The 12436-nt window shown below is 43.5% G+C and overlaps 1 protein-coding gene across 1 annotated transcript in view; it reads right to left on the bottom strand.

Annotated features, from left to right (window-relative positions):
* Positions 1-12436, bottom strand: part of LOC119657775 (neural cell adhesion molecule 2) — a 641753-nt gene that overhangs the window by 29314 nt on the left and 600003 nt on the right. Inside the window, exons 17-18 of the mRNA XM_038064845.1 lie at positions 1161-1284; positions 681-931 (exon numbers count right to left, since the gene is read on the bottom strand). Coding sequence (XP_037920773.1) covers positions 681-931; positions 1161-1284 — 375 coding nt within the window. The remainder of the gene's footprint in view (positions 1-680; positions 932-1160; positions 1285-12436) is intronic.

Here is a 12436-nt window from a genome sequence, read left to right as displayed (position 1 = left end):
TTTGCGTCTCCCTACAAATGTTGTGATAGTAGCACCAAGTATAGTTCATGGGTGCACTATTAGGTGTCCTTCGATTCTAAGCGCTACTGATAATTTGCTAATTAATGCTCTAAAAATATATAGTGCCGTTTTGACCAGCTTTAAAGCGAAGTAATTGAAGTTAACGTGCACTATCACTTCCATGCATGCTTCGATTATCGCCCATATTAAGGACGTTTTCGACATCTGGCCCAGATGGGACATGCCAAAAGTAATTTTGAGGATCGAACGAAATCCTTTTCTGTGAAATATATCCTGTAGCATATCTATGGAGTTAACTACACTAAATTGCATAGGTGCATGCATTCTAGTAATAGAGTATGTCGCCCTCAGCTGACCCTAGAATTAACCCCGGAATATATCCTGGACAATTTATTGGCTGCAGGTTTAAATTAACAAATTTCGTTTAGGTTTAATAGTTACGCACTAAAAGGGTCACATAGACTCCCATAAAAACAAATCATAAGGAGGATATACGGCGCTATCAATATTGGCGCCACTTAATCCAAAAACGTCGTAAAACCAAATATCCTTCCTATGAGCGCTGCGAGCTTTACTGGAACTCGACCGCATCCAATACTTTACGCCTCACACATTTGGATTATTGAAAATAATACAAACAGGGGAAAAATTTTACGTACCATATTGATTGGGTATAACATCAGGATCTGTATCTTCGCCTTCGGGCGGATCTCCCAGGACAGCCGGACTCTGACGATGAGTATCATTTTCACCTAACGGCGTTGATGATGTGCCATTCGGATTCCTTGTTTGTTGCTGATGTTGTAAGTGCTGTTGCTGCATTGTTGGATTCTGTGGATCTAATTGGCAATCTGACGGCATTATTGGCAGCTGAGTATGTTTCGTTGATTTCAGATTCAATTCAGCATTTCTGTGATGTTGTTGGTGTTGATGGCGGGGTTTGAAAAATAGCGAAGCGAGAAAATAAAAGAAGAATATTTCTTGATAAATGGAGGGTCTAAATTGATTGTTACAGTTTGTAGCTTTTGGGAAAATGAACAATCCTTGGGCGGCAAATACGCAGCTAGACAAAACTGATTGTCTATTTTGAAACTTCTGCAAGGATCCGAGGGGCTACTAGTGAATACATTTTTACTTACTTATTTGAGTATCTTCGATATAAGGCAGCTAGGATGATGCATGCTGCAGCGAATAAGACAGCTGCAAATAGTGTAAGCCCTGCCAGAAATGGTGAAAGTGGTACAGTCAATCCGTTTGATGGCCCTGTAAGAAAAGCATTCTTGCATGAAATCGTAATTTCAGGTATGGCAGAAATATCAGTAAATCTGCCTGCTAAGTAAAATTCCCAATTAAAATCACGAAGTTTATGCCATAAATATTATGATGGTAATCACTTGCACACGTGCACATGCTGTTTGACGTCAATTTAAGTTCGCGGTACTGGCAATTCACAAGGACACAAAAATTGTATAATTGTAAGGCGAAAAATTAGTCAGAGATTTTGATAACAGATGAATCAAATGTCACTAAGAGGTTCCGATATTAAAATAGTTTTCTAGGAGGACATTGTCCCATATTTCTGGAATATTCAACGAGGCATAAAAGAGTCTGCAGTTCGCCCTGATGGTCAGCCATTTTCTGCAATATAGCAACATATGCCAGTTAATGAAATTTCTGAGTTCCGTATAAGACACCTTTAACAAGTTCCAAATTATCATAAAACGATAACCAGTCCAGGAACGAAAGTCCCGGCATCAATGTAAACATCCATACAATAATTGCATAAACCTAAAAGGTAGTTAGCGTTATTAGAACTCCCTATGACAAGGATACAAGCAGAACTACAAGGAACTTCGCGAGCTCAACGCTTCACAAGGTGTCGACGTTAGGGAACATGATTCTAAGTACGAACCTACATCGGCGACGGATGTTCGTGCGAAAACATCTGGAACGTTAACCGCAATGATTGACCACAGCATACAAAATCCACTAGAAGCATTATTTCAATTTCAGAAAGAAAGCTTGAGAGAAAACATCTATAAAATCAGCAAACAGCAGAATCAAACAACGAAGGACCTCAAAAAAGCTGCACAGCGGCAAGAAGAAACAGCGAAAGACCTTAAAGCAAATGTTAGCGAATGATGGACACAATCGACGAAACAAGTAATAACGAAGATGCATCAAGACGGTGATAAAGCGGCTTGAGGTTCTCCACAGTACTTAGAAGGAATTAGGATTAAATTTGAAGATATCAGAAGACAGTTTGACAGACTTGGAAGTCGAAAGCTTGAACATGGTGTATCAAGAGTTGATAGTGAGTGCAGACACTTGATACTCGGATTTATTGAAACAAGTCGAGTGGTTGTTTAAGTAACAATATTTCGCAACACAAGGGTTCCACTTATATATAGCTTGTAGTAAAAATACGTTGAACATATCCGAAATTCAACATGGTACTGTGGGAAGTTGTAATCTGACGCGAAATGGGCAACATTGACTTTGTCAACTTTGTTAATAATAGTAGGCTCTCCATCAAACTTTCTAGTAGTTTCCTATTACAGTCTATCTTGATGTAAAATTTTATTGATCTAGAAGGAACTTAAGGGGGTTCGTAGTAAATTTTCAAAATATAATAATATTATTACTAACTTTATTTGAGCACATATCACAACGAGGAGTATTTCGAGGCTTGGATAATATGTGCACGGACCACCATGATTTTTCAGATTTTTCGGTTGAGTAGTTTCAGAGAACGGGACCTTGAAATGATGGGCTCCTTTCGGACCACCGCCTTCCTCTCCTTTGTAATCAGTAATAATAATAATCGTTGGCGCAACAATTCAATTCGATCAAGGCCTTGAAGTGTACTATATTACTTCATTCAAGACCGATATGGTAGCATAGTACCCTATAGTAGACAATGTGGTCAGCATTGAGTTCGTCCGAAATTTTTACCCTGATTTGTCTCAGCTACTCATTCACAGCTGAGCTGAGTCGTATCCGATGTCAAATCACCATACAAATCCCATGCCACCAGTGAGATTTGAACCGCAACCTGTCGTACGATGGGCTTGTGCCGTACCACTCAGCTATCTGGACACTCTGTAACCAATGTCAAAACTAATATCTGCTTAGAAAAATATTAATTGAAAACCTTCATTTGCTACCCCATATGACTATCTTCGGTGAAAAAATTTGTACATTCTCCATGTATGGGGACCCCCCCCTCCTTAAGTTCCACAGAGAAAGATGCAACACACTGACACGTGGACGTTCAAAGTTCCTACCTTCCCACCAAACTTGGTGTCAATCGGCATCATCGTTTCTGAGGAAAGCGCGTATGGCAGACAGACAGGCAGAACTTCATTTGTGTCAATAGTATTGATCACCTTCCTAAACACAGGACATGTGCTGCTTCCTGTGATGTAAGCACTGTCAATGTCACTTATTGTCAGAAAAACAGACAGTTGGATCTGTCTCCGCAGTGCAATGAGGTTCTTCCAGCTAAACCTCAAACCATTGCCAGCTCAGGACTTGCTTTCCCAGACGGTATTGGAAAACCAAATCAACGTCGTCATTGTCTGCGAACAGTACTAAACTATTCGAACGAATAATCTATAACAGATTACTTCCAATTGTCGAAAAGAAATTTGGTCTCACTGAGAACCAGGTCCGCTTTCGAAAGGGGAGGGCTACGGCTGATGCAGTCAACCTGGTAGCTAACACAGCTAAGACCGCCCTTGACGAGGATAAATACTGTGCAGTGATCACATCCGATGTTAATGAGTTTAATTTCGCGAGATAGAGCAAAATACTTGATTCCCTAATTAATTTTGGCGAGTCGAAGTACCTGGTGCATACCATTGCCGACTTTTTAATTGATATGCCTTTGTACTGCAAATCAGATTATGACATGAATCATATCGATCCACATGCGAAGTCCCACAAGGATCCGTCCTAGGCCCGATCTTGTGGATTATTATGTATAATAGAGTATTGACGTTAGACTTTCCTACTGGTGTGACCTCTCAACGACCTTGGGATGACGGTTGGTGCACGCTTCCTCGAAGAAGACAAGTTTTATGCGAATGAAGCAATTTATGACATTCAGTCCTGGTTGGAGAATCGCGGAGTGTTGCTCGCGGGACGTAACATGGTGTTCAAGCGATTTCACCGGATTTTCTCCAGCAGCCGCATCTTTGGAGCTAGCCCCATGAAACCCAGTCTGCCTGCGCATTTAACCTCTTCCGTCGTTACATCACATGCTATGCAAATGGCCAGTTTGGACATCACGAGATTCTTTTCCGCCTTTGCATCAGCATGTTACATACCAAATGGTATATTTGGCCTCGACATGACTTTCTTCCGTGTCAGCAGTTCGCAGCGCAACAGCAGGTGTCGATTTGTCGCCGACAACCAAATTTACAATAATAAACAAGTGTTATTGTGTTATGTACAAGAACACTTTCAAAGCAATGTGTAAACACGGAAGGGTCAAACATAGGTGATTTTAAGAATAACGTTACTTTTAATTTTGAGTTGTGTACAAGCCTCTGAACAGAGCTAAAGGGTTCTATCCGAGAACACTTTACGCGCGGGAATTACTTTAAAATCGCTTTTGATATTATGATAATTAAGTAAAAATTATTAATAAGAGTGAAATAGAATATTGTGATTAGAAAATAAAGGTATGTTGAAGTGGAGTCGCGAGTGTTCTCATTTACTTAAGCCATACAAATCGAGTAAGTATTCTTTCTAACCCCTTTAGTGTTATTCTGTTTCAGTGGTGTGTGATTACCCCATCGTTCCGAAGTTAGGTTTCGGCAACCCGGAACGAAAGCAACCACGGTCCTCGAGTTAAAGATCCAGGAGCTAGTGCGCGAGCTTGGCCAACGCCAAGCAGGGTAGTTCACTGGAAGAGGCCGTTTAGGAGAATGCTGAAACAGCTGGTCCGTCGAGCCGGATAACGATCCAAAGTAAGTTTTTAAATAAAAATTACTATTATAAAAATAATTTCTCTTGTGAAAAAATATATATAAAGTGCGGGAAATTATAGTGATTGTGTTTCGTTTACACAACATAAAACACTACTTGAACGTCAACGTTGGTGTGCATTGTTTTTTGTGTTGTTGATTCGTGGGCGCGTTCAAACCCAAGGCAAAGTTCCTTATAGCGTTGCGCCTCCCACGTTTCTCTAACGACATTCTATCATCGTTGGTGTGAATTTTTGTGGTGTTGTTGATTCGTGGGCGCGTTCAACCCAAGGCAAAGTCCTTATAGTGTTGCGCCTCCCACGTTTCTCGAACGACACTCTATCATCGTTAGTGTGAATTTTTGTAGTGTTGTTGATTCGTGGGCGCGTTCAACCCAAGGCAAAGTCCTTATAGTGTTGCGCCTCCCATGTTTCTCTAACGACACTCTATCAACGTTGGTGTGATTTTTTGTAGTGTTGTTGATCCGTGGGCGCGTTCAAACCCAAGGCAAAGTCCTTTTAGTGTTGCGCCTCCCACGTTTCTCTAACGACATTCTATCATCGTTGGTGTGAATTTTTGTGGTGTTGTTGATCCGTGGGCGCGTTCAAACCCAAGGCAAAGTCCTTTTAGTGTTGCGCCTCCCACGTTTCTCTAACGACACTCTATCATCGTTGGTGAATTTTTGTGGTGTTGTTGATCCGTGGGCGCGTTCAAACCCAAGGCAAAGTCCTTATAGTGTTGCGCCTCCCACGTTTCTCGAACGACACTCTATCATCGTTAGTGTGAACTTTTGTGGTGTTGTTGATTCGTGGGCGCGTTCAACCCAAGGCAAAGTCCTTATAGTGTTGCGCCTCCCACGTTTCTCGAACGACACTCTATCATCGTTAGTGTGAATTTTTGTGGTGTTGTTGATTCGTGGGCGCGTTCAACCCAAGGCAAAGTCCTTATAGTGTTGCGCCTCCCACGTTTCTCAAACGACACTCTATCATCGTTGGTGTGAATTTTTGAGGTGTTGTTGATCCGTGGGCGCGTTCAAACCCAAGGCAAAGTTCTTTTAGTGTTGCGCCTCCCACGTTTCTCTAACGACACTCTATCATCGTTGGTGTGAATTTTTGTGGTGTTGTTGATCCGTGGGCGCGTTCAAACCCAAGGCAAAGTCCTTATAGTGTTGCGCCTCCCACGTTTCTCAAACGACACTCTAACATCGTTGGTGTGTATTTTTATTATTGTTGTTGTTACGTGGGCGCGTTCAGACCAAAGGAAAGATCCTTATAGTGTTGCGCCTCCCACGTATTTTGTGTGTCACTGTCCGTACCAAACGGAAATATTTAATTCAATTAAGTGACAACCAGTTGAAATAGAACCAAAAATGGAGATCCAGGAGATCATTGAAGCTCAGCAAAAGCGGGTTTTGAAAGTTGAAGAGGTTCGCGAGACGCTATGCAAACTGCGGCAGGAAAAGCGAACTAAGGAACGCTTTGAAACCGCGTGGAGTGAGGTCCGGCAGATCTATTTAGAGTTCATTGCAGAGCATAAACGGCTTCTATTATTGAATCCCTCGGCAGATTTAATATATTTTCGAGAGAATAAGCTGGGACTCATGCAATCAGTTTATTTGAAAACAAAGGAGTTCGTTGAGAGAGTTCATCCCTCTCTTATTCCTGAGGAGAGACAAACAGAGGTCGACCCGTTAACTTTGGGACCAGTTAGGGAGCAAGTCCCTAAACTCCCGCCAGTGACTCAAAATTATGTAGATCCCGGTGAAGGAAGTTCGAGTAGGGGGGCCGTCCCAAGACAAGTTGAAACAGGGTTATTAGAACGAGACTTGGGCATAGACGTCAACGACAGACTCCAAGGTGAAGCGACAGCTAGGGATCTGCCCAGGAGTTCAAGCAGATGTGAAGTTGCATTTGGAGGGGCATGGGGGGCCTGTGATAAGGATAGACAAAATTATCCAACGTGGAGAGACGAACCGCGTACATCTAATCTTGGGCCCTTCCCCACCCATCTACGACCGGACTATTTATTAGATCCTAGTCAGCCCCGCCCAGAATATTTGCGGACTCCTGGACCAAACCGCTCAGAATTCTTCTTAGATCCCAGCCAGACCCGGCCAAACCATTTTGGTCCTTCGAGCCATTTTTCCCCTTGGAACTCAGGATATCGTTTTAGACCCGCCCCACCCATCCCAGATATTCCAATATTCAGTGGGGACATCAGTCAATACGAACCATTCAAAAGCCTCTTTAACTCTGTATACGATGGCTCTGAAATCGGTTTTGCGGAGCGCTTAATGATGCTTCAGAGCAAGTTAAGAGGCGATGCAAAACGTGTAATCGACCATTTAGGGATATACGGAGAGAATTACCAACAAGCATGGGTTCTTCTTGACCGAAGGTACAGTAATCGTCGGGCCTTAATAGAAAAGGAAATTCAGGCGTTAGTTGACTTACCTCAGATAAACCAAAGGGAGGCTAGAACGCTGGGAAGAGCATTGGATACCATGCGTTCCGCAGTTCAGAACCTACGGAAAGCAGGATTCAATGCAGATGAAGGTATTCCATTCATTCCGTTCGTCCTGACGAGGAAAATGGATATGACAACTCGGAGGGAGTTCGACTTAACGTTACGAGATCCGAAAATGCCCGTTACGATAAACGACATCGACCAATTTCTAGAAAATAGATATGTGGTCATGTCCCCCGGTTGGGATGGTCTTAGTGGGATATCCAAGGCGGAGGATCTTGGGAATAAGAGAAAAACCCAGAAGGAGATAGCCTTGGTCTCCAAGTCGGAAGGTGAAAAGAGAAACTGGATTAAATGCTTCTTATGTATGGGGAAGCACTTCACAGCCCAGTGTCCTCAATTCATTGAAAGTACCGACAAGGAGAAACTGCTCCGCCGTTATCATGTTTGCATTTACTGTCTCTCCCACAAATATATCAGGGGGGAAGCGTGCAATAAACGCAAGAATCTCCAATGCGAAATATGCAAAGGGCAACATCTTACTGCCATGCATCCGTGCAAAGGGGATAACCCGTCTTCTGCTGTTCATCATGCCAAAAATTCGACAGCATTGTCATGGTCCGGAACCGTTCTTCCAACAGCTGTCGTTAAGCTAGAGGCAAGAGAAGGACATGCCGTTCCAGTTCGGTGTTTGATCGATCAAGGTAGTCAGAGCAGCTATATAACCGAAGATCTAGTACAGAAACTTCGGTTAAAAAAGAAAAAGACCAACATCGAAATTTCAGGAGTAGGTGGTGTGTCAGCAGGGAAAGTGTCAGCGGTTGTGTGTCTCACCCTTAAATTGGACGATGGTTCCGAGGTCAGCACTAAAGCGTTAGTAGTCAGACGGGTAACTAAAGGTTCCCTTCCACAAGTACCGCCGCAAGTAAAGGCATTGTTTCAAGGGAAGAAGTTGGCGGATCCCGTAACGGAACATGCATCTCACGTTCCAGTTTTATTAGGGTCTAGTATCCTTCCACAACTTTTCGTGAATGGAGTAGAAACCGTAGATAGTTTCCTGCTCCAGAACACGAAATTGGGATGGATTGTGTCTGGTCCGGCGGAATCCTCGGTATCGAAGTTCACCTCAACACATGTCACAATCAAGGAATGGGAACAGGACTTAAGGGCTTTTTGGGATATGCCCCTAAGTAGAGATGAATCTAGTCGGATAGATGACGAAATTTGTGAGGACCTATTCGTAAAGGGTCATTACCGAGAGAACGATGGCCGATACGTGGTACCGACCCCGTGGCGACAAGATAATATTAAACTAGGAAACTCCTACCACAAGGCTGTGCAGCACTATCTCGGTCAGGAGAAAAGGTGGTTGAAAAATAAAGACCACAAGCTCAAATCGGATGAGTTTATGGAAGAATATTTTAATTTGGACCACATGGCTGAAGTTCCAAAGGGTCATCAATCTGACACTAGCGGCGAAGTATATTATATCCCGTATTTAAGCGTGGTTCGCCAAGAGGCCACGTCGACGAAATTGCGGAATGTCTTCAATGCTTCCAGTCCGACATCAAATGGTGTGAGCCTTAACGAGATGATCCATCCCGGTCCAAAGTTGCAAAACCATATTTTCGACATTGTCACTAGAATACGCAGGTTTGCGTATGTATACTCTAGTGACATTACTAAGATGTATCGGCAGATACTTTTAAGACCGGAGGATCAGATCAAGCTTAGGATTCTCTGGCGGGCAAAGCCTGAAGAACCGATAAGAGAGTTTTACTTGAAAACGGTGACCTACGGGTTAGACTGTGCACCCTGGCAAGCAATTCGAACGCTTCACCAGGTGGCAGACGACAATGCTCCTGATGAGGAGATCAACTGGATCATCAAGAACGCGTTCTATATGGATGATCTGTTATACGGGGCGTCCAGTATAAAAAAAGCATCAAATTTACGGACCACAAAATCTATGAAGGTCTACATAGGGGTCTTCGTATGTATGTCTACTAAAGCGATACATTTAGAGCTCTGTACGGATCTTACCACAAATGCATTTTTGGCTGCGTTTCAAAGGTTCGTAAGCCGGCGAGGCCAGCCGAAAATGGTTCGCTCCGACAACGGCACAAACTTAGTAGGGGCTTCCAAAGTGCTCAGGGAAGCCTGGGGAAAGTTGACCAGTGAATGCGAGGAGAGGTTGGCTCAGCGTCAGATCGTATGGCATCATAATCCCCCAAGAGCCAGCCACTACGGAGGGCTGTTTGAGGCAGCAGTGGGGAGTCTAAAACGCTACATAAAGCGGATGCCTTCAATTTCCAACCTGACATATGAAAATTTTCAAACTGCCGTCTGCACATGGGAAGCAATATTAAACAGCCGACCATTGTATCCGCTGGCTGATAATAGTCATGACCTACAGGTACTAACTCCTGCACATTTCATCATTCAAAGAAGCCTATTGGCACCTCCGGCTGGGGAAGGTCTAAATGAAAGTCTCCCAGCAACCAAAAAATGGCTTCAGATCCAGGAACTGCAGAAGCATTTCTGGGTCAAATTCGAGACTGACTATTTGGGGTATCTACAGAAGCGGTATAAATGGAAGGCCCCCGGTAGGCAACTGAGGCCAGGTGAACTTGTTCTAATCAAAGAAAGTGGTCACAGGCCATTAGATTGGAAGACCGGGCGAGTGTTAGAAGTTTTTCCAGATCTACAGGGCACCATCCGTCAAGTAAAATTAAAAACTGCTGGTAGGGACAATATACATCGTGCTGTGCATCAGCTCGTTCCTCTTCTTCCAGAAGAGGAAGCTGAGCCCTCTCAAGCGCAGGAAGCAGATGATAATGCGTTAGAACCGGACAAGGCTCCACCTGACATTCCCTCCCGAACGCGAAGCGGAAAAGGATGGAAGCCGTGGTCTCTAGCACAAGTGGCTACTCTGCTGTGTATATGCCTAATGCCCGCCACAGTGGTGTCCTGGGCAGTGGACCCGGTCTTGGAAACCAGAATTTTGGAACTGGGATTAGTGCAGGTAAAGGCATTTGACCTAAAATATACTATTGCAACCTCAGTAAACCTCACGCGTGATCTCGACACAATGTCGCAACAGTTAGAAAAGTTCCATAGGATATGTGAGCGGCAGATGGTGGAGGAAGTCCAAGAACATTGCAACGAGCTGAAACTTACAAGCGAACTGCAAGTCGCTGATGTTAATCGACAGTTGACCGCTTCCTATAAGGTCAACCGAGTTAGGCGGGCCTTTGGTATAGTCCCCATTATATCAAGTAGTTTATTGAAAACAGGTGCTAAGTATATCCCAGGTCTCTTAGCGGCGGGGACAGTAGCTTACCTTAGTTATCGAGACATAGCTATTCGCGAGGAAGTGAAAGCTCTTAGACATCAACAGACAAAAATCGCAGCGTTAACGTTAAACATCACGGACCTAGAGTACCATCAGGTGGAGAACCAGATAAATCAGCTAATGGAGCAGCAGGGGAAAGAAATGATAAGGCAGGAGCTGTCGGAGTTCTCCCTAGGAATTAAAACATTAATTAGCGAAATCGTTGCCAAACATGAGCAATTACGAAACATTCGACCTACCAAGGAACTGGCGGCTTTTATAAGCCAGGTTAATAGGGAGGTCCCTGGGGTAGTCCTGCCGAAACAAGATGAGCCAGAAAGAGTGTTCGAGGTTAATCCAGTGTCTGCATGGCTTCAGAATGATCTCGTTACGATCGAATATACAATTCCTCTTGCGTATAAAGAGGAATTTAGACAGGTAGCAGTTATCACCTCTCCAGATTCTAAAAATAACACTTGGGACTTGGGGACAACGGTACCATTCCGCATCCTATTCGTTGGGCCCAATGCTGACAAGTTTTTCTTCGAGGAAGAGTCTACAGAGATTCTCCCTCGTCTATATGAGACAAAATTGTTACGCTCTGGACCATCATGTATTAAGGAAATTATACGGGGAGGCCAACAATTAAAGGATTGGTGTTCGACCACGCGGTGGAGCAATGAGACCTACATCGGTCGCATTAGCCCCCATGTTGGAGTGATATTCAAAGGGCAAGTTGATAAAATACCAATCACGTGTAATGACACTCAGTTAGAAATTCGGTTTCCTGTTTCTCTAGTAGAGCTCGACTATTGTACCATGGGCGAGGTCCCCTTCCAGATAAAAGAGATTCCACGAGCCATTACAGTAAACTGGACAAAGGTGTATGAAACAGTCACTCCTCGGTTTAATCTTCCATCAACCGAGATCAGTCTCGTCCGGGACAACAAGCACCTTATAGCCACATTAAAGAGAGAACTCGATGGAGTAATTAATGACGATAATGTGTTCAAACAATACATTCCCCACGGTTGTACTTTGGCAGGGTTATTAGTAGGGGCCGTTATCGTAGGAATTTGGGTACGGTTAGCCAGAAAGAAGCGAAAGGGGGATGACGATCACCCTACCTTTATAAGCCATCTAGCAACAGCGGATCGGCAGCACGGGAGATGGGGTCAAGAATCGACAAACCCTATAGGTATCATGTCACCCGCAAATTCCTCAGTCTAGAATTCCTGTGTATACATTCCCATGTAAAAAAAAAACAAACCCGTAGTTGGATCCGAAATTGTAATGTAAATAAATGAAATTAAATAATAATCACTAACCTACGTAAAATTCTTGTGTATGAATGGATTGTAAATAAGTGACTAATACAAATTAACAACAGACCGGCGGCAAAAAAGTCACGGTCAAGAACAGTAGCATGGTGTCAAGGTATCAGATTTGTTTTGATTGTTTTTTTGTTTTTTGTTATGTTGGGTGACAGTCGCTGGATATGTGTTGTTTTGGTAGCATGAGTGCAAGCAAAAATGAATGCAGACGCGTGCAAAGTGATTCAATGTCTGGGGCAGCCGGCGCTCTGATTTCAAATGTGCAAAGTCAACGCTTGATGGATCACATTTCTTTACCGTGGTACGTC

This window comes from Hermetia illucens, chromosome 5 (assembly GCF_905115235.1).
Source record: "Hermetia illucens chromosome 5, iHerIll2.2.curated.20191125, whole genome shotgun sequence".
Classification (NCBI taxonomy): domain Eukaryota; kingdom Metazoa; phylum Arthropoda; class Insecta; order Diptera; family Stratiomyidae; genus Hermetia; species Hermetia illucens.
This window is presented reverse-complemented; position numbering and strand designations above follow the sequence as displayed.